The sequence below is a fragment of the Denticeps clupeoides genome, chromosome 17, assembly GCF_900700375.1.
Source record: "Denticeps clupeoides chromosome 17, fDenClu1.1, whole genome shotgun sequence".
NCBI lineage: Eukaryota > Metazoa > Chordata > Actinopteri > Clupeiformes > Denticipitidae > Denticeps > Denticeps clupeoides.
Window position 1 is genome coordinate 17785443 of NC_041723.1, and position 27087 is coordinate 17812529.

Genomic DNA, 27087 nt, shown 5'->3' on the forward strand with positions numbered 1-27087 from the left:
ATTAATTTAGGGTGAAGAGGAAAAGTTGAGACGTGATGCAGGGCCTGCCCTGTGCTGGGGTGAGGGGTTGGCTCTAGAGGTTGTCGTACATGTGCAGGGTACGCTCAAGCTGCTGGCCCACGCGCTGGTAGAAGGCGATCTGCTGCCTGAGGTAGGCCTGCATCATCTCCTTGAAGTCCACCTCACGCCGCCGGTGGAAGTGGTTCATCTCTGCCTGGAGGGCGAAGCCCACTGTTCGGCAGCGTTTCCGGATGCCATCAGACTCGTCCTGGTCCATCTTGCCCTCATCACTCATTCGCTGACTCTCTTTTACTTTGGCAAAAGCACCTACGAAAAATGAAAACGATCAAGGTTAGCTTCTAATGCTCGAATAAAATCTTAACTGCAACTCATTAGACTTCTCATGAAGCTATGGGGACAATAGCAGGTCACTCAATCGAAAGCTCTGGCCACACCCACCTCTGAAGAGAATCAGCACGTCCCTTTGCCACAATATTCCATCCTTAAACATCCTAGATCAGCCTATCAGGGTTTGCTTAACATGTGGATACCACTGAGGGTTATAGCCACGATCTCCAGATTGAGGATAAAGAAAAAGTGAAAGTGATTCATTGTTGCGTGACACCAGAGCACCCAGTGCACACAGTGAAGTGTGTCTTCTCCATTTTAGTGAGCAGTGGGCAGCCATGAAAGGCGCCTGGGGAGCAGCGTGTGGGGAAGGTACTTTGCTCAGTGGCACCTCGGCGGTTCGACACTCGAACCGGCAAGCTTCCGATTGCATGTCAGTTTCTTTACCCACTAGGCCACCACTCGCCATGTAATGTAAACAGCGACCTGAACTCTCATTTCACACTACCTATCACAAATGTACACATACTGTATATATTCCCATGAAGAGTAACTGTGCATATTAATTCATAATGTGGTGGACTGGTGGGTAAGGAAGTATGTACTGTGACATACTGATCCCCTCCCTGCAGGGCAGAATTTCAACATAACAACCCCCAACCCCAAAAAAGCACATTTCACTACACTTGCCATATCGAACAATTCCATTTGTAGCACATTTTTTCAGATGTTGCCAGACTGATATTAAACCATATTAAACCATGCCTATCACTGCTCTCCTCAGCTAGATCTTCAGACATTTTGCTCTGTGCCAGCTTTACACGGTGAACGGGTCACGTGGTGCCGCCTGCATTGATTCCGTATTCCAGCGCCTCAGCAGCCCAGACATCCCAACCTGCAGAGCAGCGGTCCTGGAGACGTTAAATAAAAACCTGCTCACAGTGAAATCTGCTTGGTTCCCTTAGCATAATAAGCCAATCAGAATGCTCTTTTTTCTAGCACGAGCAACATGAACAGACAACACACACTGTGATTCACACATTCTCTCTCTCTTTCCATCATGTTCACATCATATACTACTCTCTCGCGTGCATGCTCTTGTTTGCTTGCTCTAGTTTCCTAGATATTTTGCGGGCATCGGGAAGTCGCTATCAATATGCCGGAAGCTCTTGGACATTTCTGGGAGAACTGGAATGTCTGGCAGCTGCATGTCTCTATTTAAATGTATTGTAAAGTATTGTAAGCTTTGACCTCTCTGCATGCTGTGACTATTGGTCAGCTCCAAAACCAAGATAAAGGAGAGGTTGATGAAAGCAGTGGGTGAGTTCAAGACGGGTTTCGGTCTGTCTGGGCACCAGACAGGTGGCACCAGATCTGCCAACCTCTACAGGTGCGGAGAATAAACTGACTGCAGTCAAGTCAGACTTTTGAGCATAGTGTTATATTGATATTGTAGCGTGTTGTAGCCAACAGGGCTGGTAAATTTGCATGGTGCCCACCGATTCGTTAACTGTAAATGCAATTGTGTTATTGTTGGCTCAAAATTAGCTCAGGTGTCTCCTTTTTGCACTGAGATGTTTCTGCAGCTTAATTGGAGTCCAGCCTTGGAAAAACAGTTGATTAGATATGATTTGGAAAGACACACACTGCCAATAAAAGGTCCCACAGTTCATGTCAGACAACAAACCAAGCATGATGTCAAAGGAATTGTCTTTAGACCTGTAGGGCGCTTATACTCAGACTGCGGTGACTGTTCATCTTTCATCAGGTCAACAACCCTAAGCACACAGCCAATATATCAAAGGAGTGGATTCAGGACAACTATCTGAATGTCCTTGGGCCAGAGCCCAAAAATGATGCTTCCCATCCAAGAGGTGCTGCAAAGAGAAACGGGCCAAACTGGCCAAAAACACCTGAGGCTGTTATTGCTACCAAAGGTGCATCAACTAAGTATTTGAGCAAAGGCTGTGAATATTTATGTACATGTGATTTCTCTTTCTTTTTTTTTTTAATAAAAAAAAAACTTTTTTCATGTTGTCATTATGGTGTGTTGTGCATAGAATTCAAAGGGGAAAAAGGCTATAACATCAGAAAATGTGGAAAAAGTGATCTGCTGTGAATTCGTGTTTCTTTATTTTCATGACCATTTACATTGGTAGATTCTCACTGAGGGCATCAGAACTATGAATGAACACATGTGGAGTTATGTACTTAACAAAAAGTGGAGACCTACACCCACAGTCACCGGACCTGAACCCAATCCAGATGGTTTGGGGTGAGCTGGACCGCAGAGTGAAGGCAAAGGGGCCAACAAGTGCTAAACAGCTCTGGGAACTCCTTCAAGACTGTTGGAAATGCATTTCAGGTGACGACCTCTTGAAGCTCATCGAGAGAATGCCAAGAGTGTGCAAAGCAGTAATCAGAGCAAAAGGTGGCTATTTTGAAGAAACTACAATATAAAATGTTTTCAGTTATTTCACCTTTTTTTTGTTAAATACATAACTCCACATGTGTTCATTCATAGTTTTGATGCATTCAGTGAGAAACTACCAATGTAATAAATCTAACAAGAAAAGCACTTTGAATGAGAATGTGTGTCCAAACGTTTGGCCTGTACTGTATATATTATTCTTTTATTCTTTTATGAGTGCAACGGCACTCAGTAAAATATCAAACCATTGGGTCCACCCTGCACAATCCAATATGCCCTTTATGGACAGCAGAATTTTGCATTCATATTTAAAATAGACCAGAAATGTACAGTGATTGGACGCAATTTATTAACTTCCGTTATTTCAACCTAAAACGGCCAGTTAAATTTACCCTGTATGTTCAGACATGACACATGTGAGTCACACGTTACTTACTGTTAATGTTCAGAGTCCCGGCACGGCACACAACTCAACGTAAAATCAGGCTGATAACTCTGCCCCCACCACAAAATACAGCTGGTCTTAAATCTTTTACAATCCACAGCAAAACCGTCAAAACCGCAGCACTTCAGATAAACGCAAAAAATAACCAACAAAACTGAATTTTACGCACAAAACGTACTGAGAACGAACCAAAACAGTGGCCTAAAAAACGAGATGCGAATCATACTGTGGGATACCTGTACCTCCGTAACCCTAATATTATTGTGTGTGAGTGTCTCCCTAGCAGACGTCAGCACTGTCAAAGTACTCTCCTCAACCTTTCAGTACATTTTTTTTCTAACCATTTTAAACAAGCTAAATCTGCTAACTGCTAACATGTTCATTCATTTTTCATGTCACAAAAGAACCTATACATATCCCTGTTTAAAATCAATAAAAATAGTTCGAAATATTCTAAAACTGATGTTTGACAGGTGTTGCTACAGGAACCCAACCTGCACTTCATACACATGCATGAGCCTCTCGGCACGCACAGAAGCGCCTCAGGCTATTTCACACTTCATACCGACGCATTGAACAGCTCCCCACGGTACAGGGCTAATGCACAGCCCGTCTGCCGTGCGTGCACATCCATACGAAGTAGGTGAAAGGCGACGCACATGCGCCACATTTTATTAAATGCCAACTCGTCTCACAGGGATTAAAATGCATGTGTTTACAGTGCAGTGATATAAGACTGCATATAATATTAAAAAAAAATTATAATTTAAAGCTATTGTGTTCAAATGAGTCAAAAAGGTCACATTCCATCTGTGTGACACAATGAGGTAAACGTACAGGCCTTTTAATGGCTGCTCCACAACATGGACATTGGCTGCAATTGCCCGCAGCTCTGACCTACATTATTGTGTTGTACACATGAATTGGCTGGGAGAAGAGATGTTGGGGGTTTCTACCAGACATCAAGAGATGCCAGTCGTGATTTACGGTCCCAAAGCCGCGTTCGGTCATGTGCCGTGCAAAGAAAAAAAAAACATTCCAGATGGAACGCGAACCCTTCAAAAGATCCGCCTCACTTCCCTCGCAAAAGGAAACACTGTATTCCAAGGAAGCCACTACCCTAAACAGATGCCATGCGCCGCGTCGCTGGGAGGAATGCACGCTTCCACAGCCATCCACTGGCAGGTTCTCGTCCTGTTCCAGATAGACAGACAGACAGAGAGAGAGAGAGATGGAGGAAGGGAGCTGGGGAAAGATTAACAGTCAAAACAAAGCTTTGAAGGATCAGACACAGGAATCTGGTGTTTGGTCCGTTCTCACAGTCCTGCCCGCAGGCCCATCTTATAGGTGGACTGGTTTCGCAGGAAAAGCCACTGCTGCGTATCTGCCACCTGCTCCGTAATCTGAGAGACATTTTTTAAGTCTTAAATTCGACCGCCTACCAAATGCTTAAGACGCACAGATCGTATATCTACACTGGTCTGATAAAGTCTCACACCCCCTAGATCATGAGGGTTCCATCTTTGTGCTGCACGGGTTCCCTCCCGGTTCTCCAGTTTCCTCCTGCCTCTCAAAAGAATGCGCACCGGGTGGATTGGTGTGCGAGATAATGGTGTGTGTGTGAGAACTGAGTTTGAAAATGGTCAGAACTAACAGTAATATATTGAATCACATTCAATAATAGCCTGAGCTATTATTGAATTATTAGAAACATGAGCGAAAAAACATTAGATGAAAACATATTTAAAGTATCTCTGCTGTTCTGTGATCTGCTTCACTTTTCTTCCAGTAGCGTATAAATATAACTGCACTTTGCTTTTTAAAACATTTTATTGGCATGTGTTCAAACAACGATTTAAGTCACAATCAGAGATGGAAACTATTAATTATAAACGTTATCAACAAGCAAATCATTCCAAGAAACTTTCCTTTCATTCCTGTTGGTGCTCAGCAACAACGAAACCTCCCCGACAAGCTGAGGACCGGCAAGGCCAGAAGATGCCAGAGGACTTTAAATGGGCAAAATGCACTTCATCCCTGCCAAAGCTTCAAGGAACAAACAAGGTCTGGTCTACAGCTTACATCTCAACGGAAAGTGGAGACAAATGTTACAGAAAGGCGAGGATCATTAAACTTGAGTTCACTAAACTGACGGGGAGAAGCCATACGTTTCTCGAGACAGCTGCTTCCTAAGACAACAGAGCTGGGAATGTGCAGGCATGTCGGGATTTCTCCACGAGGGCAAACGTTCACAGGCGCAGCGGGAGGTCGCCAAAATCCAGACCTTCTGAGGACGCCTGCAACAGATCTCAGGACCGCATGGGGCTTCGTTTACCTGGCGACCGACAGACAGGCAGCGCACAGCCCACTTCTGGTTTTACCTGTCGGTCCGCATGCGTCTCGCAGGTAATTCAAGTCTGGACAGGAGGACGCGACGTGCGTCACCATGGCTGACATCAGAACTGGTAGGGCAGCAGCCTAACAATTTTGATCATTCAGACTGGGCAAACACAACTTCTTTGTTGCATGTAGATATGTGGACCGATGTTGCCAGATGTTTTGACCCAGATCAAAGTGACCCGTCTGTGTTCCCCTACTGTGGCCATGGAGACCTTGTCCACATCAAAGCTACGGTCCATAACAAAGCCTGCCAAGAAAACGAGTAAATTCCATGGGAAAACTGTCCGAGGTCCCCATTAGCCAACTTTAAAGTCGGTCACAGAAAGGGAGGTGGGTGTGGGGGTTCTTTAGGGACATTTTCAGAAATTGTCAAACAATACGGTTTTCAGGACAACGAAAATGCTTTCATCAACTCACATTAAAAGGGATGCACATTGCAATGTGAAACTGTGAGTGAATGGCTTAAGTGAGAACATTGTTGAAAGTTTTGCACATTGGCTAATTTGAGGTGTGATTAATGTGTCCTACAAACTATTTCTGCCATTATAGAGTGGACAAGTTTAATCCAGTTCTTCACACAAATTGGGCTGCTTGATAACCTTTTTTTCATTTGATTACATTTGAAAGAAATTGCCATCAGACCTTTCTAATGAGACAGAACCAAAGTTTGAGAGTTTAGGTGTGGAGGTCACAGAAACCCTTCACACCAAGACATGATCCCCAGTTGAAAGAACCCACCCTGGATCTCCAGGGTACCAAAAACTGCAACTTAATCATAACACCAAAGAGCCAGGCAGAACATCTCACACTTAAACACATTGTAGCTACAGCAAGATGTGTGAACATTAAAAATGATTGTAGCTCTGTAAATAACTGCTGTCTATTACAAAAGAAAACATCAGAGACAATGTATAGGGTGACAATTGGTGCAGATTTTGTGTTTGAGAAAAGTCATGCCAATGAAATAAAATGGCATGAATATGCACAATACCCCCTGAACCCAAACACCCTGAGGTAGAAAATGTGTCTGAAGGCCTTGAAGAGCCTGTGTGTGATTTTGAGCCCATCCACCATCAGGAAGCCTGCAGAACCTGAGGAAGTCGGCATGCAGAAACTTTCTTAAAGAGATTTCTCAATTATTTCACAGCCTCTCTGTTTTTACTTTGGACCTTCCTTTATTAGTCCTATATGGAGCTCGCTCCACATCCTGAGGCTCTGAAGACTGTTGAATGACTTCACTCCTGCCTACAGGAGACTGTGGATGAGGAAATAACAGACAACGGCATCAGATGAATTAATGTACAAAAGAAGAAAGCCACAGTCACCATACTTTATTCTGTTTCGGTACTGTCCTCTATGGAATATCACTTTACTTTAGTCTGGTGTCTGTATAGTCCTCTACTGAATATCACTGTACTTTAGTCTGGTTTCGGTACGGTTTTCTACTGAATTCCACTGTACTTTATTCTGGTTTCAGTACTGTCCTCTATGGAATATCACTTCACTTTAGTCTGGTGTCGGTATAGTCCTCTACTGAATATTACTGTACTTTATTCTGGTTTTGGTACTGTCCTCTACGGAATATCACTGTAGTCTGGTTTAAGTACAGTCCTCTACTGAACTTTGGTATTGTACACCACTGTGATCTGTAAACCCATATGCTTACAACATCTGCATGTTAAAGAACATTCAGGGTTTTTTATGAATCAAGTAAACAGTATTACTGAAGTGATTCACATCTCACAACATACAAGCTCAGTAATAGCAGGGTCCTACGCCAACATGAGAAACCACTTGATTGTGTTTAGGTAGGGTGTGGACTACAAGAAGAATAACACAAAGGCCTTTTCCCATTTACACTGGCCAAGCATTACGAGAGGACTGACATTTCCCAACGCCCATATTTACCCGAGAAAGTCTGATCCAGACAACGCCTGATCCAGTACATGAAACAAAATGTCGATATTTTTTTTTTTTCATAATTATATGCACTGCCATTCAAAGGTTCAGGATCATTTAAATTATATCAATGTCAGTGGACATTCTTAATCATTTTTCGATATTTTCTGTTCTGTCTCATTTCATGATTTTCAGTTGATCCCAAATTTGCAAATAAAAATAGTTTTGTAGTTTTCTAAAAATCTAAAAAGCTTTCAAGTGAAAAATGCAGCATTCCACTGAGACTAATTGCTGATGATAATGTGTCTCCCTGCATGGTTGGAGATATTCCTTAACAGCCATTTCCTGTTATCAGTCATTTATAAAACTTTAAAAATCCTGTGAAAAAAAAGTGTTATGGATAATACACTATATGAATATAACTTGAATTATTTAAAAAAACATAGAATACAACATAATAGAACATAATTGAATTAAATGAGGGTTTAAAATGTTCAAACTGTGAAGCTCCTGAGATATTTCTTATAAATAAAGTGTAATAAATCAGGCCAAGGGAAAGGAGACAAGACATGGGCGAGTAACTACATCTCACACACACACACACACACACACACAAACACACAAAATCAGAACAGTAACAGAGATCACACTTGATCTGACATAAGGGCCCAGATATGCTTCCCCAAAAGCAGTGTTTGGGCATCATTCAAAAAAACATGGCTTTTTACAACGTCAGCCATGTCTAACATGGGCTGGTTAAAAACATTCCCAAAGTGAGGATTTCTAACACATTATGGATCCAGTAAATGTTGAGAGACACAAGAGTTGATGCTTTGTAAAAATATTTCTTAAGAAAATGGATGAGGAATTAATGTATGATTACCTTTCTGCAGATGAATAATGTCTGGAAAGTTGGACAGGAGGCCTTGGTAGAGAGAGAGCATGTCCAGCATGTGGAAAAGATCGTACTTGGGCTGCTCCGCAAACATTTCGCCGATGTTTTCGTAGGTGCGTCCCGTGTGGGAGATGGCATTGCTCAGAGCATCAGAGCTGTATGGAGGATCCAACATGAAAGCCTGGCTGATGGACTGGAAAGCGTTGCCCAGCCTCTGGAACTCCTTCCGGAAGCCTCCGAGATGTTTGCGCACCAGTTCTGAAGTCACATGAGTGAGCTGTAGGACACTGTCGTCCATCTTTTTGGCAAAAGCCTTGAAGGTGTCCACCCGCTCCTCAACGTCCTGCAGGTCTTGGTGCTCTTTGGGGATCTGGAAGGTGAGCATGAAGTGAGCACCCACCATCTCGTCCTTCTCTGCCCGCCGCTTTCCCAGCTTCCACTGCTTGTCGTCGCCGCACATGAGGAAGTGCTCAAAGCCCTCGTACTGGGACAGCACCGGGTGGCTGGTCATGTGCTCCATCCAGAGGATGAGCCTCCGTTTGCGCTTTTCAATGAAGTCCTCCTCAAAACGGCCCGTCGCCTGCTTCTCAGGCAGGTGGGGCACGGAGATGACCGTGAATTTGTGCAACAGCCGGTTGTACAGCCAATCAAAGTGTTTGTAGCGGCGATACACGGGCCGGCCGATGTGGCTGGGGGTGACGCGGTAGGAGATGTAGGTCTTGATCCCTTTAAACTTGGTCTGCTTGGTGGGGTCCTCGATGGAGCAGGTGAAAGGCTGTGGGTTTTCCTTCCACTGCGGCCCTTTTGGCCCCATCTCTATAGTGTAGGACTCGGCTATTTTAGCCATCATGGGAACGTCACCAAGCACGAAGGCCTCGACCCCAGAGCGCACAAAGCTGGAGAAGCGGTTTAAGTTCCTTCCCACCATGCTACCCTTGCGGGAACTGGAGATGCTGTCCTGCCTGTCCATGTGAGGTTTGGGACGGTAGTAGACATTGGGGTTGCTATAGGAACTCTGGTGGGAATGCCCGTTGGCACCATTACCTCGGCCCCGGGGGTCACCGTCCTCAACCACAGTGGAGGCATCATCCCAGTCATCCCAGTCGTCATCGTCGTCGTCATAGTAACTCTGCTGCGTGCTGTAGGTGGCGTTGGGGCTGGAGTGGAAATAGGACGAGTCGTTGCCAGGAGAGCCGGCGGGGCTCAGGGAACCATCTGTCAGGTTGGAGCCGGAGCGCGGCCGGACGATTTCCACGTACGAGGCCGGGAAAAGCCCTCGCTGCCCACGACTGTTCTCCCCCTGCAGCCAGCCGTCCACAGAGGTCTCGTCAAAAATCACCAGCTCCTCGTTCTCCTGGATGCTGATCTCCTCCTTGTTCTCACTCTGGAATGTGTACAGCGCCCTGGCTCTCAGGGTCATGGTGACTGAGATGTGACAGAGAGCTAAAGCAGTAAAGGGGTCTTTAAGGGTTTGTTTCAACTCATCTCAAACCAGTCCTCCAATGGCACACTTCCTTCTGGTCATCTTAGATCAGATCTTAAAAAACTTGGAATCATCACTTGATTTCAATAAAAAAAAAAAAAAAAAAGTCTTAATGACAAATGAGTAAAATGAAAATGGCGCGCTGTTATCAAATGACTGACCTCATCCTGGAATTTGTTACATGCAACAACAGAAAAACGAATGTCGCTTTACGGACTTACTTGCACTGTACACAACTTTTGGTGGGACTCGCCGCTTTGTTTACCTCGTTTACTTCCATGCGAAAAGTCAGATTACCTCGTAAAGAGGAATTCGGATTATCGCAATCCACTTATCGAAGAAACCCCCGACCCCCAAAAAATATATACGTATATAATAATAATCCACAACGTCACGCGAACCCGATCTTCAGGATATTCCACCATGCAATTCCAGGGAGAGGTAAGCGGTTGCTTTAAGGCTTGGGAATCGTCTCACTTTACCTCGCGCCTTCAGTCCGGGAAAACAATCCACCCAACAAAGACGAAACGACTTTACATTCCGCTTCCAAACATCTCGTCTCAGTACGAAGACAAAGTGCCTGGGCCAGAACCGAGGGAGAAAGAGCAGCGATGGTCACATCCTAGCGCCTTCTGGGTTTGATCCGCATTCCTTCACGACCTCCAGCTCGGTTTTCGCAACAAAACAGGTCTGCAAGCATCCTATTTTGCCCCGAAACGCGAAACGAGCTTTCAAACGCCGCTGCGCGGGATTCCCATCCTCGCACGCCGCTGCAGCGCGGTCCGTAACAAAGTAACACTTTCCATGACGTTCCACACGGACAATGAAGGCAGGAAACTTTTTTAAAGGTTTGTTTTATTCAGGACGGCCTTTCCAGAGCGACTCTGCAGCTCCCCCTGGCGACGAGGAGGCGAACAGCGATTTGTGAATTTATCTGGTTGGGTTTTTAATAACAATGAAATGAACTCCAAATAAAAACACATTACGCACCACTGAATACGAATATAATAGTTATATACATATGTAATATTTGTAATTCAATCTAATCCAATCCAATTAAGCTAATCTTCTCGGTCATTTTATTATAAACACTCAAATTATTATATTTACTAAGAACTTTGTTGAATGTATTTACAAAGAAAAGACTGGGGTGAGAAAAAACAAGATAAAATAAACTTTGTAAAGTGCAACAAACATTGGGAAAGGTATTATATACAATAAATTAGTCAAACGAATATAGTTTAATATTACAATATTATGTAATAGGTTCAAATAAACTGATTTAAGTTATAAAACGTCCGAGTATATTACATTTAAATTACAATTATTAAATAATATATAATCTGGTGGAGAGGGGAGATTATATATCCAGGGCAAATGTGTTTTGTTGCTGACCATTGAGTTTTATTAATAGCGATTTAAAATTTTCAGTGATCCAGGAGGTGGCGCTCTTTACTGTGCTTAAAATATATTTTTATATTTTACATTAACATATAAAATAAATCACGTTGTTGTTTTAGTAAACTGTTATACTTTATGTAATGATTAATACATATAAAACATGTAATATGGATGAATAATATCCACGGAATCAGTCTTGCACCAGAAACTTCATTTCCCACAACGCCCTTCTCTGCTGGTCACGTGTTGGTTTATTAACTGCGCGTTGCTGTTTTGGGAACCATGTGAGCCGTAAGGACTTTGTGTCCAGATTTCATTCATAGCCAAGTCTGTTTATTTGGTTTTTATTTATTTTACTGACATATCAAATAGAAATGTTATGTTCACTTTAGAGGGATTCCGAGAGTAATGGCGGCTCGTTTTTTACCTCTGATTTTGAGCTTTAAACCAACATGTTTCCCAGGCGTGCCATTATTATGTCTCCGGGCCTTTTCCTCGGGCGATTTGAAGACACCTTTGCAGCAGTGGACTCTCGCCGTGAGCCCCTTCACCAAAGTCCGGGCGCAGCTTTGCTGTGACCTGACCGTCCGTCCCCTGGACCCACACAGTTTCCCGGAAGCGGACCAGCTCTTTATTACAGTCTTCGGTTCCGGTGCTGAGCACGATCTGAAACCTCATCATTTGCAGGTTCACTACAACCATACCGACAAAGAACTTATAATCAAAGACAATGTGAGCAGTCATGTGTCTGTTCATTTAACAGCTCCGATAAAAAACGGCAAGTTCCCTTATATAGATTGGTTATATAGATTTTTTGTTTGTTTATTAATACTTCTCTCTCTGATTTATTGTTGGATTTGCATATTTAAAAACGCAAATTGTGTTTTATCTGCTTCTATCTTTAGATCTCTTCATTGAAACCCAGGGTACGGGTAATGTCTCCATCCAGGGGATGGAGAATGACGTCTGCAAGGTGCAGACAGAGAGGGGACACTGCGTTTTGACATCACTGAGGGTGCGTCCCTACCCATATTTTCACTTCAGTCAGTGGAAACAGTTTTTATTGCTTGTTCCAATTAAATTAGTTTTTCCCTCAAAATCTGACTTTCAGAGTCACCATGTGTCTGTCCAGTCAGGAGGTGACATTACGGGGTTTGGCACCATTCACGGCAATGTTGATGTCTGCTCTACAGGAGACAGTGTAAAAACCTTTTTCTAATACACTTTGAATTGATGCACACAAGAGGTTTTTTTGAGTGATTGGATTGTTTCTTTTCAGACTGTTGATCTCCATAAAATCCAGGGAACTACCATGAATGTGTCCACAGAACATGGCTTGCTGAAGGTCAAAGCAATTTATGCAGAATCCACCACTGTCATGTCCTCCTCAGGGCAAATCCAGCTTGGACACGTTCATGGTGAATTCACTAGATTCAATGTTCACTACATTCTTTGAATGGGAGATTAATTGCAACCTTAACCCTATAGCTGATATAATAAATATATTATAAGCTCTTGCAGTCTATTATATCTGCTATAGTTATTTCTTATCTTGCACAAATTAGTTATGTAATTAGAATATAAATTATTAGTAATAGTTTTATATATTTGTTTGTATTTATTATTTATTACTGTTCTTTTCAATCTTTATTCCTCTTGTTGCACTGTGTGCTTTTACTATGTTATGATTGAATGTTATAGCCCTACTATTGTCATGCCACACATATTAGGCACAAACGCTTGACATCTTGAAAACAATCATTTTTAATAAAGAAAAATAATAAAGTAATCACCCATGCCAAAAGAGCATCCAGTGATTAGAATACATGTGACCTAGCTAGCCCAGGTCTGCATGGGTGTCACAACTACTAAGTAGATTTTTTTTGTCTTGTTGCAACAGGTGATGCTAGTGTACAGAGTGTAATGGGAGATGTTGCTGTTGGTATGTTATTACATGCACATACATTCATTACATTTATATCCTTTATTTATACTCTCAGCTCAATTTTTCACTACTGGTTCCCTCTAGATAGCTCAAACGGTTCTTTGAAAGTTTCAACTAAAAGTGGAAACATTGATATATACGTTGGACAAAGTGGATCAGCCGACCTTTCCACGCAGGAAGGTATCCCACTCATGGTGTTTTAAAATGTGGGCCTCAGGTTTCGTAGGTAATCATGCATCTTTCATGCAGGCTCAGTCTCAGTACGGGTCCCAGCAAATATAACGGCGGCACTGCAGCTGTCTGGCTCTTCAGTAGAGATCAGCCCTGAGATCTGCTTGATCGAGGCTCAACGTGAAACCACAGTGACAGGAATGACTCTTACTGGTGAGTTCAGTTTAAAAGAAGTGCTTTTCCAATATATTTCCAATATACCATTACATTTCTCATACTGAGACACATGCCGAGTGTCATGAATTCTCTAGGTCACTTTAATGGGCCCTCAGCTACGGAACAATGGATAAAAACCCAGGCTGCCAAAGGGACAATCAGCCTCAGAATTCAGAGCTGGCTGGAGACGCTGAGGTTGGGGAGCTGAGGGATTCTTCTCACATTCTTTTTAGCTTTAAAATTGGTCTGATATCTGTTGATAAAAGACTGATGCAATTGTGAATATGTTTCTATTCTATTGTACACTCTTATTATCATTAAATATGACCCACATTGCAGACTTAATTCTTTTTTTTTTCTCCATTAGATGTGTTTAAAATAGCTGACAATCTTTTATGTAACTGACACAAGCTCCTCTGGGTGGAGGGTGGTGTTAATATTGCTCTGTTGCTCATCGCTGCCTTTCATCTTGTAGCTGTACCAGTGGGGAACATCATCATTACTGTACTCCCACTGTTGAACACAAGGCTTGAGTCGCAGAGCCGCATGTCTGAGGGGGGACATGGAGTAATGAGACTTTATTAATGTCATATTTCCATTAGAAATATCAAGGAAACGAAAGTGTTCGGTTTCAACCTGGCCATGTGACTACTAGTTTGACAAATGAAGGGCTGCCATAGCTTACCAACAATTTGTTTTCTGATGAAACCATTCAGGCTGAGGCAAAATGGATTGTTTGGCCTATTAGCAAGTATTACATTAATTAGCAGAATAAGGGATGGAAAAATTACACCAGCAGCAACCTCATTCCACTTGGATCAATATTTCAGAACTTGAAAAGTAAGTGTTCGCTGTAAACAAAACCTCTACTGCAGCTGTGTAGGACCATAATGCTCTGTGTTATACCCTCTGTTGATGACATCCTTCTTGAAGAGTCTGATTAAGAAGATATTCTCACCTGGAGATCCCTCTGCAATGCAGCATTTTGATGAAGCGCAGCTGCTTGCAGCCTCTGTGTAGAAAGCGGGCAGCACGGTCGGTGAGGTGGATGCAGCCACTGATGTCCAGTTCCCTCAGGAAATGTCCAGAACTTAGAAGATACTGTATGGCAGTGTCACTCATCTGTATTTAGTGGAACATTGAGCTGAGGTAACCAAACCGGTCAATGAACAATTTTGACAAACACTTCATACTTACTCCAGGACACCCTGCCATTTTGACGCTGGTGATTGCTCTGCAGTGATAAGAAAGGCCTTTGATGGCCTGGTCTGTCAAAGTGATGCAGCATGACATATCAAGCTCCTCCAGGTCTTTCTTCAATGCACAGAAGTTCTGATCAGCAACAATGAAAAGAAAAAAAATGTATATTCTTGTTATATAAAACATAGTAAAAAAAACTGATGCAGTAAGATCTTGTATACCTCGACGCCAATGTCTGATATCCAGATACATTCTGAGATATTCAACTTCTTTAGACTTTGACTTCCTCCTAGTCCCACCAGTCCCTAGAGGAAGCAACACTTCCCTACATGAATGGATATTCCAGGCAATGGTCATAGCTGCTGGTGTAGACTCATTACCTGGTCACTAATATTACAGCCAGTAATGTCCAGAGATACAAGAGATAAGCACCCAGCAAGAAGCTCAAATCCACTGTCTGTCAGGTTCTGGCAGTAGCATAGATTCAAGTTGCTCAGCTTGCTGCACCTGAGAGAGGTCGTGACAGGAAATCAGTAGCCAATAAAAGACAAGATTGTAGTCTGTGTAAAGAAATGGTAAGTGCACCTCTGTGCTATCCACATCATGGAGAGGTCAGAGATGCAGATGCAGCTGCTCAGGTGGAGTTCTTGGATCCGGGAGGCTGAATGACCCTCTGTGATGGCACGTAGGCCCACGTCACTCATACTGAAGAGGACAGAAAAGAAGAGGAACTAACATCAGTGAAGGAATGATTCCCATTAGCACCGCCCCCACACACTGCTCCCCGGGCGCCTGTCATGGCTGCCCACTGCTCACTCAGGGTGATGGTTAAAGCAGAAAAGCAATTTTCTTCGGCATTAATAAAGTATAAATATTTATACACACAGTACAGGCCAAAAGCTTTGGACACACCTACTCATGACCATTTATATTGGTAGATTCTCAATGAAGGCATCAAAACTATGAATGAACACATGTGGAGTTATGTACTTAACAAAAAAAAGGTGAAATAGCTGAAAACATGTTATATATTCTAGTTTCTTTGCTCTGATTACTGCTTTGTATACTCTTGGCATTTCTCTTGATGAGCTTCAAGAGGTTGTCACCTGAAATGGTTTTCCGAATGTCTTGGACTTTCCAGAGATGTTTAGCACTTGTTGGCCCCTTTGCCTTCACTCTGCGGTCCAGCTCACCCCAAACCATCTCGATTGGGTTCAGGTCCGGTGACTGTGGGGGCCAGGTCATCTGTTGCAGTAATCCATCACTCTCCTTCTTGGTCAAATAGCCCTTACACAGCCTGGAGGTGTGTTTGGGGTCATCCCACTTCTGACAGATAATCCTGTTTTGGGAAGTGGTGGCTTAGCGGTTAAGGAAGCGGCCCCATAATCAGAAGGTTGCCGGTTAGAATCCCGATCCGCCAAGGTGCCACTGAGCAAAGCACCGTCCCCACACACTGCTCCCCTGGCGCCTGTCATGGCTGCCCACTGCTCACTCAGGGTGATGGGTTAAATGCAGAGGACAAATTTCACTGTGTGAACCGTGTGCTGTGCTGCTGTGTATCACAAGTGACAATCACTTCACTTTCTTTCTTATTTCTTCTTCTTCACAAGTGACAATCACTTGACTTTCACCTTCATTGTCCTGTTGAATAATAAATCATCGTCCAACTAAACGGAAACCGGATGGCATGTCGCTGTAGGATGCTGTGGTAGCCATGCTGATTCAGTGTGCCTTTAATTTTGAATAAATTCCCCACACCATCACAACTCCTCCTCCATGCTTCACAGTGGGAACAAGGCATTGGGAATCCATTCATTCACCTTTTCTGCGTCTCGGCGGTTGGAACCAAAGATCTCAAATTTGGACTCGTCAGACCAAAGCACAGATTTCCACTGGTCTAATGTCCTTTCCTTGTGTTTCTTGGCCCAAACAAATCTCTCCTGCTTGTTGCCTCTCCTTAGCAGTGGTTTCATGGCAGCTATTTGACCACGAAGGCCTGATTTGTGCAGTCTCCTCTGAACAGTTGTTCTAGAGATGGGTCTGCTGCTAGAACTCTGTGTGGCATTTATCTGGCCTCTGATCTGAGCTGCTGATAACTTGCAATTTCTGAGGCTGGTGACTCGGATGAACTCGTCTTCAGAAGCAAAGGTTACTCTTTGTCTTCCTTTCCTGGGTCGGTCCTCATGTGTGCCAGTTTCGTTGTAGCACTTGATGGTTTTTGCGACTCCACTTGGGGACACAATGAAAGTTTTTGCAATTTTCCAGACTGACTGACCTTCATTTCTTAAAGTAATGATGGCCACTCGTTTTTCTTTAATTAGCTGATTGGTTCTTGCTATAATATGCATTTTAACAATTGTCCAATAGGGCTGTCGGCTGTGTAGTAACCTGACCTCTGCACAACACAACTGATGGTCCCAACCCCATTGATAAAGCAAGAAACTCCACTAATTACCCCTGATAAGGCACACCTGTGAGGCGAAAGCCATTTCAGGTGACGACCTCTTGAAGCTCATCGAGAGAATGGCAAGAGTGTGCAAAGCAGTAATCAGAGCAAAGGGCGGCTATTTTGAAGAAACTAGAATATAAAACATGTTTTCCGATACTTCATCTTTTTTTGTTAAGTACATAACTCCACATGTGTTCATTCATAGATTTGATGCCTTCAGTGAGAATCTACCAATGTAAACGGTCCTGAAAATAAAGAAAACACATTGGATGAGTAGGTGTGTCCAAACTTTTGGCCTGTACTCACACCAGATACTGTATCTTTTCACACAGGGGATGTAGCACCTTTCACAGCCCGAGATGTCAAGGTATGTCAGTTTCTTCAGAGACCCAATGGATTTCATGCTTATGTCAGTCATGTTGGGACAATCAGCAACGCGCAGAAGCTGAAGCTTGGGTGAACTCCTGCAGAGATCTTTCCAGCCAGCATCGGTTATTTGACTGTTACCTGTGTGGAGCCACAGCATGGCCTGATAAACTCACACATACCTGACGAAAAGGAACCATTAAATATATGTGTTTCATGTGCTTGTGTAAAGAAAAACTAAATGCAGAGACTCACCTTCTATTTCAAACTGGGAGAGGTGAGCCACATCTGAGATGGCTTTTAAAGCACTGTCAGAGACATGGATTGAGTCAAGTAAGGAGATGGAGATCAGACAGTGGCATTTCGAAGTTAGTTCCTGTTGAGGCAAAAATTATTTGTCCTGAGAATTGGAAGGCAACAAGAGATCAGACATTCAGGAGGGACTCAGAGTAGAACCGCTGCTCCGCAACATCAAGAGGAGCCAGTTGAGGTGGTTCGGGCATCCGGTGAGGATTTCTGGGGAGGTGTTCCAGAAATTATATCTCCAGTCTGGTCTGGGAACGCCTTGGGGTCCTGCTGGTGGAGGTAGCTGGGGAGAGGACTGGCTAGAGACAATGACGATGACATTGTGGCATTACTATGTAGATTTTTGAATTGACCTATTTTGCTTTGAATGAGCATTTGAATGAGGAGACATAGGGTGGTAGTAGCCTAGTGGGTATGACACTCACCCGTGAACCGGAAGGTTCCACAATGTGAGAGGTTCAAACCCCACTTACTACAATTGTGTCCCTGAACAACTAATTGCTTTGAACTAATAAAACTTTGATGTATATGTCTATAAGTGATGTCTGTTTATCTATATGCATGCTTGTGTAATGTAATTAGAGATATGGACATGAAAGGATGTTGTGTTTTTATGTCAGCATTATTTTGAACTTACATTTCACTAACGTACTAACATCCATAACAGCATACAGTAAAAGGTCAAATGATCACGTGTGTCTGAATTTCATTCAAGCTGTACGCTATCTGCCAAAACATTGCGAAGACAACATTACCAAGACTGCCACATTTCCTCACAGTGACACCCCTAAGGAACACATATTGAATGGGATCTGAACCAGCAACTTTACCTTCACACAGCGATCGGAGAGTGTGGGCATGTCATTGAATACCACATGCTGAAGTAGCCTGCATCCCTCTCCAATGTGTCTAAATCCCATCACCGTTATCTACCAAACAGAGAAAATGGTTTGAGCTATACCAGACCAGAAGCCTGCCTTCAAACCACAGAGTTCATTAGTGACCTGTGTACATCCAGAAAGGTCTAAGTAGACAATTCTGCGACAGCCCATCCCTATGGTGAGACACTGGAGGCCTTTATCTGTGAACTTCCTGCAGTAAGCCAGACTCACATACTGGAGGTTCAGACAGCACCTTCAACAGATAATCTTCATTATTTAAATATGTCAGTAATTCAGAGGCAAAATGGCTTAAACTGAACCAAGACCTAATTTTGACAGAGAAAGGAATTACCTAGACAGGGCTCTGAAAGTGGCATCTGTCACAGTCGTGTAAGACAAATTCAGATAGAGTAGAGATGGGCAATTTTCTGCAATCATTTGTACAACCTCGTCCTGTCAAACAAAAGTGACATTCTCATTGTGATACACATCATAACACAGCATATGGTGCACACAATAAAATGTGTCCTCTGTATTTACCCCATTACCCTTAGTGAGCAGTGGACAGTCATGAAAGGTGACTGGGGAGAAGTGTGTGGGGACCATACCTTTAAACCTGAAACCTTTTGGTTTTCATTTCCTTACCTGTTAGGCCACCACTGCTCCCATTATTTAATAATAAAAATAAATAAATATGATATTATTAATATTATATACAAACCCTCACGTTTATGTTGCAGCATTCGCTCAAATTGAGCTCCTGCAGATTTCTGCATTCACCTGGACGTGTAATGAGAGGGTTAAAATGTCAGATAACGTCAGTAGTATTTTTGAATTTCAGTTCTTATGTCTAAACAGAGTATGGAAAATGGAGAAGGATTCACTTATGCATTTAAAACTGGACTCCTGCAGCGAAGTGCAACCCCGCATGTTCAGACGACTCACAAACATGCGGTACTTCTGAAGTATTTTCTTTACCATGCTGTCGGAGATCCAGGTCTTATAGTCAGAGAAGTTGATCTGCAAGACAGAACATCGCCCTAGAGAAGGTACAGGAGGGGGTGAGAGTAATTTTCATACATGTGATGGAAGCTGACCTGACTCCAGAGAGAGCAGTTCTGAGTTATGCTCATCCATGTGCGGCACACCTGAGCACAGTTCAGCAGGTCACCCACACCTAGACCCTGAAAGATCTGGTACAAGTACAGTGTGTGCAAGTTAAAAAAAATTCTATATATTATATCTTGTCTCTCAGATGCACTTCTCCCCCTCTCCCACCCTTTATCAACTTATGTTCCCTCCTTTGATTCTCTCATCTCATCTAGTCTATTGTCTTATATTCCTCATCCCCCTCCCAACTTCTTCACAGGAAAGATTGAACAAATCTGTAAGACATTCTCCACCACAAATCCTACTCTACCATCTGAGGATTCCACGACTGCTCTAAATCAGTGTTCTAAGCTCACATCAGATGAAATCATTGAGATTATATCTACAGGCAATCAAACCACCTGTCCACTAGATCCAGATTGGCAAAACTGTCCTCTCTACTTATTCTCATTGACCTCTCTGCAGCATTTGACACAGTTAACCACAAGAAAGGATCCACCTCTGCCTCACGTAGACTCTCCACGGGTACCCTCAAGGCTCAGTACTAGGTCCTCTCCTTTTCTCCCTCTACACAAGATCACTTGGTGAGGTAATTTCCTCAAATGGAGAATCCTACCACTGCTATGTTGACTCATCTTCTCTTTTCCTCCCTCAGATCTACATTCTGCTTCCAAAATCTCTGCATGTCTAACTGACATCTCCTCTTGGGTGGCAGCCCATCAACTCAAACTCAATCCTACCAAAACTGAACTAATGTTCATTCCAGCAGATTCTTCACCACTTCAGGATCTTGCTATTTACCTGGACAACTCACAGTTCTCTCCTTCTACAACAGCCCGCAACCTTGGAGTAATAATAGACAACCAAACCTCCTTCTTGACTCAGCAATCTTTCCCGCTCATGTAGATTCCTTCTCTACAATATCAGACAAATCCGTCCTTATCTGTCAACACAGGCCACCCAGATACTGGTTCAGTCCTTAGTAATCTCACGACTGGACTACTGTAACTCCCTTCTAGCTGGTCTACCTCTATGTACCATACGACCTCTACAACTAATACAAAATGCAGCAGCACAACTAATTTTCAACCTTCCCAAATTGTTCCACACCACCCCTCTGCTACGCTCCCTCCACTGGCTCCCAGTAGCTGCATGCATCAGATTCAAAATACTGATACTGGCCTACAAAGCCAAACATGGAGTAGCACCATCCTACCTCACAGCCCTTATAATACCTCTCACTGCATCTCGTATACTCTGAGGATCCAGTACTACTCGCCTAGTCCATCCATCTTTGAAGGTAAAAGGTTCCCTTTGATCAAGGTACTGTCCATACACACATATGGCTGCCCACAACTCACTAAGGGTGACAATTAAATGTAGAAGACACATTGTGTAGTGTCACTGTGCTATGCTTCAGTGTTTCACTATGACAATCCCTTTCACTTCAGAAATGTATAAAAGTACAGATGGACAGATTGTGCCTGTTTTGTGCCTTTGTACAAATATTAATAGTTCATAAAAACTAAAGGAATATCCCTCTCATCTTGTTGCCTTCTCATATAACTATTTCTTCCTTCAGAAAGCAATGATTCAGTAAAGCGATTTAGAAAAATGTTAAAAGTTTAATACTTTATTGTACCTTTAGTGAAAGCTTGCTGGGAAGCATTGAGAGTTCATCCTTTCCTTCCATTTGAGGATTGTCTGTCTGACTGTGGCTGGACATTTCCACCACGTCGCTCTCCAGTCTCTGACCAGATGGAGGGAGAGTTATGAGGGAGTAGATCAACATGACCTTGACTGTTTGCTGAGAGAAGAGAAGATGGCCTTACCTGGAAGTATTGCTTTATTTCCTTTGAGTCCTGCACAGCAAAATGCCACGCTGAGATTACCAGTTTACAGAGAACACCACCACACACTCTTTGGATTCTGATCACAGCCTCTGAGTAAAATAAATGTTCTCTCGGTAAGGAAACACAAGATCTTGCCGACATCTACAAGCCTGAAGTCGCCAACCACCTGTTTGTGAAACCTTACACTCACAAGCTCTCCTTTGTACTGAAGGTGAATGGATATGTGTGCTTACCGTTCTGCCTCTTCTTGCTCCTCCGGACATAATCGGCCCACACGAACACGAGCGAGCGCTGCTTCTCTCGCCTCCAGTGCCTCTCAGCAATGGCCATCTTCTCCAGCAACATGGCCGCCTCCATTCTCTGCAGTGAAATGTACCTTTTCCATCCCCTGGCCTCAACGGAGGGCCATAATTAATGCATGAGCTGAATAAAATACACTGCTGCAGTCCCTGTTACAAAACTGCATACTAGTAAAGATGTCAAATTGGTGCAACCCATGACATCCTGCCATTTGGGGCGTGTAAATACGTAATAAGCAACTAGGATACCAACTTCTTGTAATTATGCTTATATCTAGTCCTGTTGAGTGTTTATTGCAATAGTAAGACGAATTAATGATATATTACTTAAAATATGATGTATGGTATTCTATTAAGGGGTAAGAGAACTTACATGAAGCACGTCTCTGTTAAATGTCTTCTGTAAAAGGAGTAGGCTTTCTCAAACAAATGTGAAATTATCTGTGGGCAAACAGAGTAAACCGTTCACCACAGGCTGTGCCAAGATGCCATCTTTTCTCAGGGTCATATATGGTTATTCGATTTTTAAAGCAGAATATACCAAAATGTCATCTGCGTTCTCAAAAATGTCATACATAATCCTTCCAGCAAATGAAGATACAGGAATTTGCTCCATATCAAGACATGTATACCTGAAATAAAGGCCACCAATTAATATGAGAGAGAGAGAGATAGAGAGACAGAGTGAGAAAGATCTACCCACCATTTAATATCTGAATGATGCCTCCCCTGAAGTTCCAAAATCTTTTCTTGTATGAAATGTAATGGACTTTCAGGACATGAGACACACAGGGCAGTGAGAAGAGCCTGATAACAAAACAATAAAAATCAGATTTGACCCTCTGACATCAGGAATTACCGTCAGCGTCCCCACCTGATATATTTGGGTCAGTGAATGTTTCAGAATATATTCTCTCAGAGATGGATCTGCATCTTGCAATGAAGCCATTGTAACTTGTATCTTCTTTTTCGGGAACATTGGGCAGCTCGTCATTTTTAGAGTGCAGATGCCATTGAAACAAATCCAGGGTTACTAGGTAACCAAAAATAAATCTTCAGGCCAGCTAAATAGTTGCTCGGTGTTTCCATTTTCTTTTTTTCTTTTTTTTTTCCAAAAAGCTTCAACTAGCTGTCAAGTGTTGGGATGGTTGTTGTACGGGCTGAATTCTGTGTGACACCGGATACTAATATTCGATAATTTGTTGTGTATTCATAAGCTTTTCGCAACCTGCATAAACGAATCTCCTTTGTAAAGCTGCGATCCGTCTAGACTGAAGAATTCTCATCAAAAGCATTACATTCCAAAATCCTGGTTTGGCGTTGAAATTGAAGAAGCGTGTCGGCTAGAATTTAAAAGCAATACCACCAAATGTGTTTTGGATTCTTAAAATATGTGTAACAAGTTTTATTCTCATTACATTCTTAAATTCACATGAACGTACTGCAGTGTGTCAGATTTGCACCAATCGCTGCCTCCGTTTTGTCCACGTGACCCAAAGCGGAAGAACGTGCAGGAGTGAAGCGTCTTGCCTTTCGCCGCCGTCTTCGCCGCTGCATGGGCCGTGGAAAGGTTTTGGTCGGCCACGCCGCGCAGCGTGCGTCAGTGGAGGGACCTGTCCTGCAGGCGCCTCGGGTCCTTCATGGTTTCTTCCTCCAGCATGGGCGATGACGGCCTCATACACAGGCTGGGACATGCGAAGGCGCTCCTCGGCATACTCGCCGGAGCGGGGGCGTCTTACGGCATCTACAAACTCGTCCAGAAGAGGAGCAGGACAAAGAGCGTCGACAGCGGCGGCCATGAGAACAGAACCGGGGTGGAACCGGGGAGTTTAATCGCGAAGGTGTCCGGTTTTAACGTGGTCGGAGCTCCAGGGAGCTCGTCAGGTGAGCCGCGACATGGGTTCGCTGCTCGGCTGCTTGAGCATCAACGCAGCACCATCATTTCCCCTTCCTCCCGTCCTTCATCTCCCCCTCCTTTCCTTTCTACCTTTCTTCCTATGTTCTTTCTTATAGGACTTTTTAACACTTGTTGGCAAATAATTGTTTCCCAGTCAGGGAATCTCCCTAAACGGCGCATTACTGCCGCTTTTACTGCAGACCTGAGAACAGTTCTGTTTTCGACAGACATTCACAAACCTTACCTGGATTTTCTCTTACAGCCGCACGTCCAATTTAATGCGCTTTTGCTACGCTTTTTGCGTCGTTTCAAAATAAAGGTCCCAAATGGAAAGACAGGGAATGATTTAGTTTACATGAATATAGCTACATTTATATTCATGTATACATCCTTGTTGTCCAGTGGGGCTTAGAAGGTTCAGAGCTGGTGCTGAACTCCTATGAGTCTATGAATCTTCTGACCGTACATAGCAGAAGGTTTAAATCCCGCTGAACTAAACCCAGACTTGCTTCCATCTGAAGACAGTGGGAGGTCGTGGCCCCTGTATCCACCTGACATGTCACTGGGAAGAATTTTGGGTAAATTAGAGGTAAAATGTGTGTGTTTTCTGGTTAATGTGTGCGCAGTAGGAGCTGGGACGGTACTCTGTTGTTCTTTGGTAGAGTGATGTGATACTGCTGCTGAGCTGGGGTTCAGGGGAGATTCTCTGCCGTGTCACAGCAACTTCACGCCAGGGACTTCTGACACCAGAATGCCATTTATATATTTTTTCAATTTCATTCAGGCCCCTGAGTTCTCTGGATTACGGACCTGGCAGCACAAATATAATGAGACTAACAGGAATATCCAGAGGCTTGTGTGATCGTCAAGAGCACTTTATTGCTCATTTAGAGGAACTTTATCAAAAATCAGAAATAAACATTAATCTGATTGATAAAATTCTTATTCTGTTGATCTGTTTCAGGTGACATTTTCACAAAGTCACCAGGGAGCCTGGAACCACACCATATTGGAATGCTTTTGTCTCTTCTGCAGAAAAATCCCAACCCTTCAGAAAGAGCCCAAGTCCTCCTCACTTTAGGAAATGCTGCTGCCTTCACGGTTAACCAGGTCAGGAGAGTTGTGATGGATTTAAAGGTCCCCTATTATGATTTTTTTAATTTATTTTTTTGCTTAGTGGTCTCCTAATACTGTATCGAAAGTCTCTTTCCGAAATTCAGCTGTGGTGCAGAATTACAGTCACTTTGAGCCAGTCCCACAATGAGATTTCCCCAGGAGGTGCTGTTTCGGTGTAGCTATAAATGCAAATGAGGAGGAGAGAGGCAGGACGAGGAGAGCACCCTATAGAAGTGAGCGGGCATTCGCGGAAATGACGTTGTCAACACCATTCACCAACTACCATGTTTGTCGCAGACAAAGTCGTGTTTGCGTTTTTCCAGAACAAATCGAATGAACCTACTGGTTCTTCATAATCTCACATGACTGAACAAAAAAAGGACATTTGTGCTTATTTCTACATCCAATTACTGAGCAACTGCAATGCTTCACATGTTTTTAAGCCATGACGGTCGGTGGGAGATAATGTTTTTTAGGGGAGGGGAAGGAAATTCTCTGGTCGTAAAAAGCATGAGAAACATGAGGTAACCTTTCCACTAATGACTGGATAAGGGGACAAATTCCAGATCCGACTATTTGAGCTGCCTTTCTGAATGACAGAATGACCAAATTACTCTTTACACCTATTGCCATTTCTAGCCACTGCAGGACCATAGACAGGCTAGGGAAACTCGCACTACTGTTCATTTGACTTTGTGAGATTATTTTTTATGATAGGGGACCTTTAGTAGCTGTGTATTTGCAGGTTAACCTGAACAAATCTGTGTCTGTAGGATCTTATCCATGATCTTGGAGGTCTTCATGTCATAGCTGGGTATCTCTCAAACCCTTCAGCAGACGTCAGAGTTCAGTCTTTAAATGCCTTGAATAACCTGAGCATGAACTTGAAGAACCAAGAGCATCTGAAGGTCAGAAGTTTCATCTCAGTAGGCTTCTCTTGTGTTCGAATAACATTTTTGGTTTTAATAATTCATAATTATATTTCTGTTCTGTACATGTAGGTGTACGTCCCGCAAGTTCTGGAGTTGATTGAGATTTCTCCAGTGAACTCAGACTTGCAGCTTGCAGCATTACGATTGCTAACGAACATGTCAGTGACTGATAAACACCAGCACCTTCTGAAGAGCTCAATCACCCTCTTTCTGTCCCTGCTTGTTGTGGCCAATGAGGCCTTGCAGGTATGTCAGTCTTCAAACTTTTTTTTTTTTTTTTTTTTTAAGGGTAGATGTAATGGAGTTGTCATTTTTGTTTGTGTTTTATCATTTTACTCCCAGATCCAGGTTTTGAAGGTCCTAGTAAACCTGTCTTCTAATCCAGATATGATGGAAGACATTGTGCAATCCCAGGTACCGTTTCATCACCTCTTAATCATTAGCACAACTGTGAATGGAGTTAAAACATCATCACCAGAGTCTAGCCTCCGTTTCACCTTGTCAGCATTTTCACATCTCTAATGATGATTAAAATGAATCGGCTGACGATGGTGGCAGAGAATTTCAAATAAAACATTTCATTCAAAATTAACTTTTTAAATAAAACAAATTTTCATAATGCATAACATTTTTACCAAACACAAATTTACATGCAGTGAATCAAACGGGTAGACTATAGACTGGAAATTCGTTAAATCAGCTCCCGACGCGTCTGAAATTTAGCTCGGGTCTGACTCGGGCCACGATTTAGAGTGGTAAGCTAATCTTTGCCACTGGATGGGATCGATGTTTTCATATTGATTTGTAGTTTACTTGTCATTTCGGGTCACTTCTCATGTCAGATGAATTCAGTAAAATTCCAGTAAGCTTTTCTTAAGTATCAACTGATTTTATTGCCTTGAAAGGATATTACATGTTTCATTTTCAATAATACATTATCTAAAATTCATTAAATAAACTTCTCATGTTCACTGAGTTACTTTAAAGTGAGTGAAAGTGATTATGATGACACAACGAGAGGTGTCCCCTGTATTTAACCATCAC

At 43.0% G+C, this 27087-nt stretch overlaps 4 protein-coding genes across 7 annotated transcripts in view; 2 read left to right on the forward strand and 2 right to left on the reverse strand.

Moving 5' to 3' along the window:
• Positions 1 to 10917, reverse strand: snx33 (sorting nexin 33). Of its 2 annotated transcripts, XM_028959409.1 has the most exons (3): positions 10384 to 10917; positions 8407 to 9977; positions 1 to 327 (listed from the first exon to the last, which is right to left on the reverse strand). In XM_028959409.1, the coding sequence occupies exons 2-3, from the start codon at positions 9836 to 9838 to the stop codon at positions 74 to 76; spliced, it is 1686 nt and encodes a 561-aa protein (XP_028815242.1). In that variant the 5' UTR covers positions 9839 to 9977; positions 10384 to 10917; the 3' UTR covers positions 1 to 73. The 2 variants fall into 2 exon arrangements, with proteins under 2 accessions (XP_028815242.1, XP_028815241.1); XM_028959408.1 differs by having other exon boundaries at positions 8407 to 10917.
• On the forward strand, positions 10106 to 13974 carry fam185a (family with sequence similarity 185 member A). 3 transcript variants are annotated; one of them, XM_028959418.1, is made up of 8 exons: positions 10106 to 10749; positions 11766 to 12080; positions 12208 to 12317; positions 12414 to 12503; positions 12582 to 12720; positions 13203 to 13427; positions 13497 to 13631; positions 13730 to 13974. In XM_028959418.1, the coding sequence occupies exons 1-8, from the start codon at positions 10725 to 10727 to the stop codon at positions 13840 to 13842; spliced, it is 1152 nt and encodes a 383-aa protein (XP_028815251.1). In that variant the 5' UTR covers positions 10106 to 10724; the 3' UTR covers positions 13843 to 13974. The 3 variants fall into 3 exon arrangements, with proteins under 3 accessions (XP_028815251.1, XP_028815252.1, XP_028815250.1); XM_028959419.1 differs by lacking the exon at positions 10106 to 10749 and having other exon boundaries at positions 10756 to 12080; positions 13203 to 13244; positions 13332 to 13427; XM_028959417.1 differs by lacking the exon at positions 10106 to 10749 and having other exon boundaries at positions 10756 to 12080.
• On the reverse strand, positions 13048 to 23612 carry fbxl13 (F-box and leucine-rich repeat protein 13). The gene is given in 21 exon segments (XM_028959422.1): positions 13048 to 14184; positions 14593 to 14756; positions 14832 to 14966; positions 15056 to 15139; positions 15215 to 15341; positions 15420 to 15539; positions 17628 to 17790; positions 17905 to 18025; positions 18786 to 18884; positions 18960 to 19089; positions 19189 to 19289; positions 19564 to 19676; positions 19679 to 19856; positions 19934 to 20029; positions 21589 to 21696; positions 21779 to 21888; positions 22033 to 22187; positions 22472 to 22539; positions 22640 to 22730; positions 22802 to 22905; positions 22973 to 23612. Coding segments are annotated over 21 exon segments (2544 nt in total). The 5' UTR covers positions 23093 to 23612; the 3' UTR covers positions 13048 to 14027.
• Positions 23590 to 27087, forward strand: part of armc10 (armadillo repeat containing 10) — a 5582-nt gene continuing 2084 nt past the window's right edge. The window contains exons 1-5 of the mRNA XM_028959420.1: positions 23590 to 23982; positions 24960 to 25105; positions 25885 to 26019; positions 26113 to 26289; positions 26386 to 26457. Coding sequence (XP_028815253.1) covers positions 23739 to 23982; positions 24960 to 25105; positions 25885 to 26019; positions 26113 to 26289; positions 26386 to 26457 — 774 coding nt within the window. The 5' untranslated portion in view covers positions 23590 to 23738. The remainder of the gene's footprint in view (positions 23983 to 24959; positions 25106 to 25884; positions 26020 to 26112; positions 26290 to 26385; positions 26458 to 27087) is intronic.

What these genes read in the sequence shown, in the direction of transcription:
- fam185a (XM_028959417.1), top strand. Translation starts at nt 11,711, where the DNA reads ATGGCGGCTCGTTTTTTACCTCTGATTTTGAGCTTTAAACCAACATGT. An exon ending in AACAGCTCCGATAAAAAACG is followed by an intron (nt 12,081 to 12,207) that starts GCAAGTTCCCTT and finishes TTCTATCTTTAG; the next exon opens with ATCTCTTCATTGAAACCCAG. An exon ending in CGACCTTTCCACGCAGGAAG is followed by an intron (nt 13,428 to 13,496) that starts GTATCCCACTCA and finishes TCTTTCATGCAG; the next exon opens with GCTCAGTCTCAGTACGGGTC.
- snx33 (XM_028959409.1), bottom strand. Translation starts at nt 9,838, where the DNA reads ATGACCCTGAGAGCCAGGGCGCTGTACACATTCCAGAGTGAGAACAAG. An exon ending in CATTATTCATCTGCAGAAAG is followed by an intron (nt 328 to 8,406) that starts GTAATCATACAT and finishes CATTTTTCGTAG; the next exon opens with GTGCTTTTGCCAAAGTAAAA.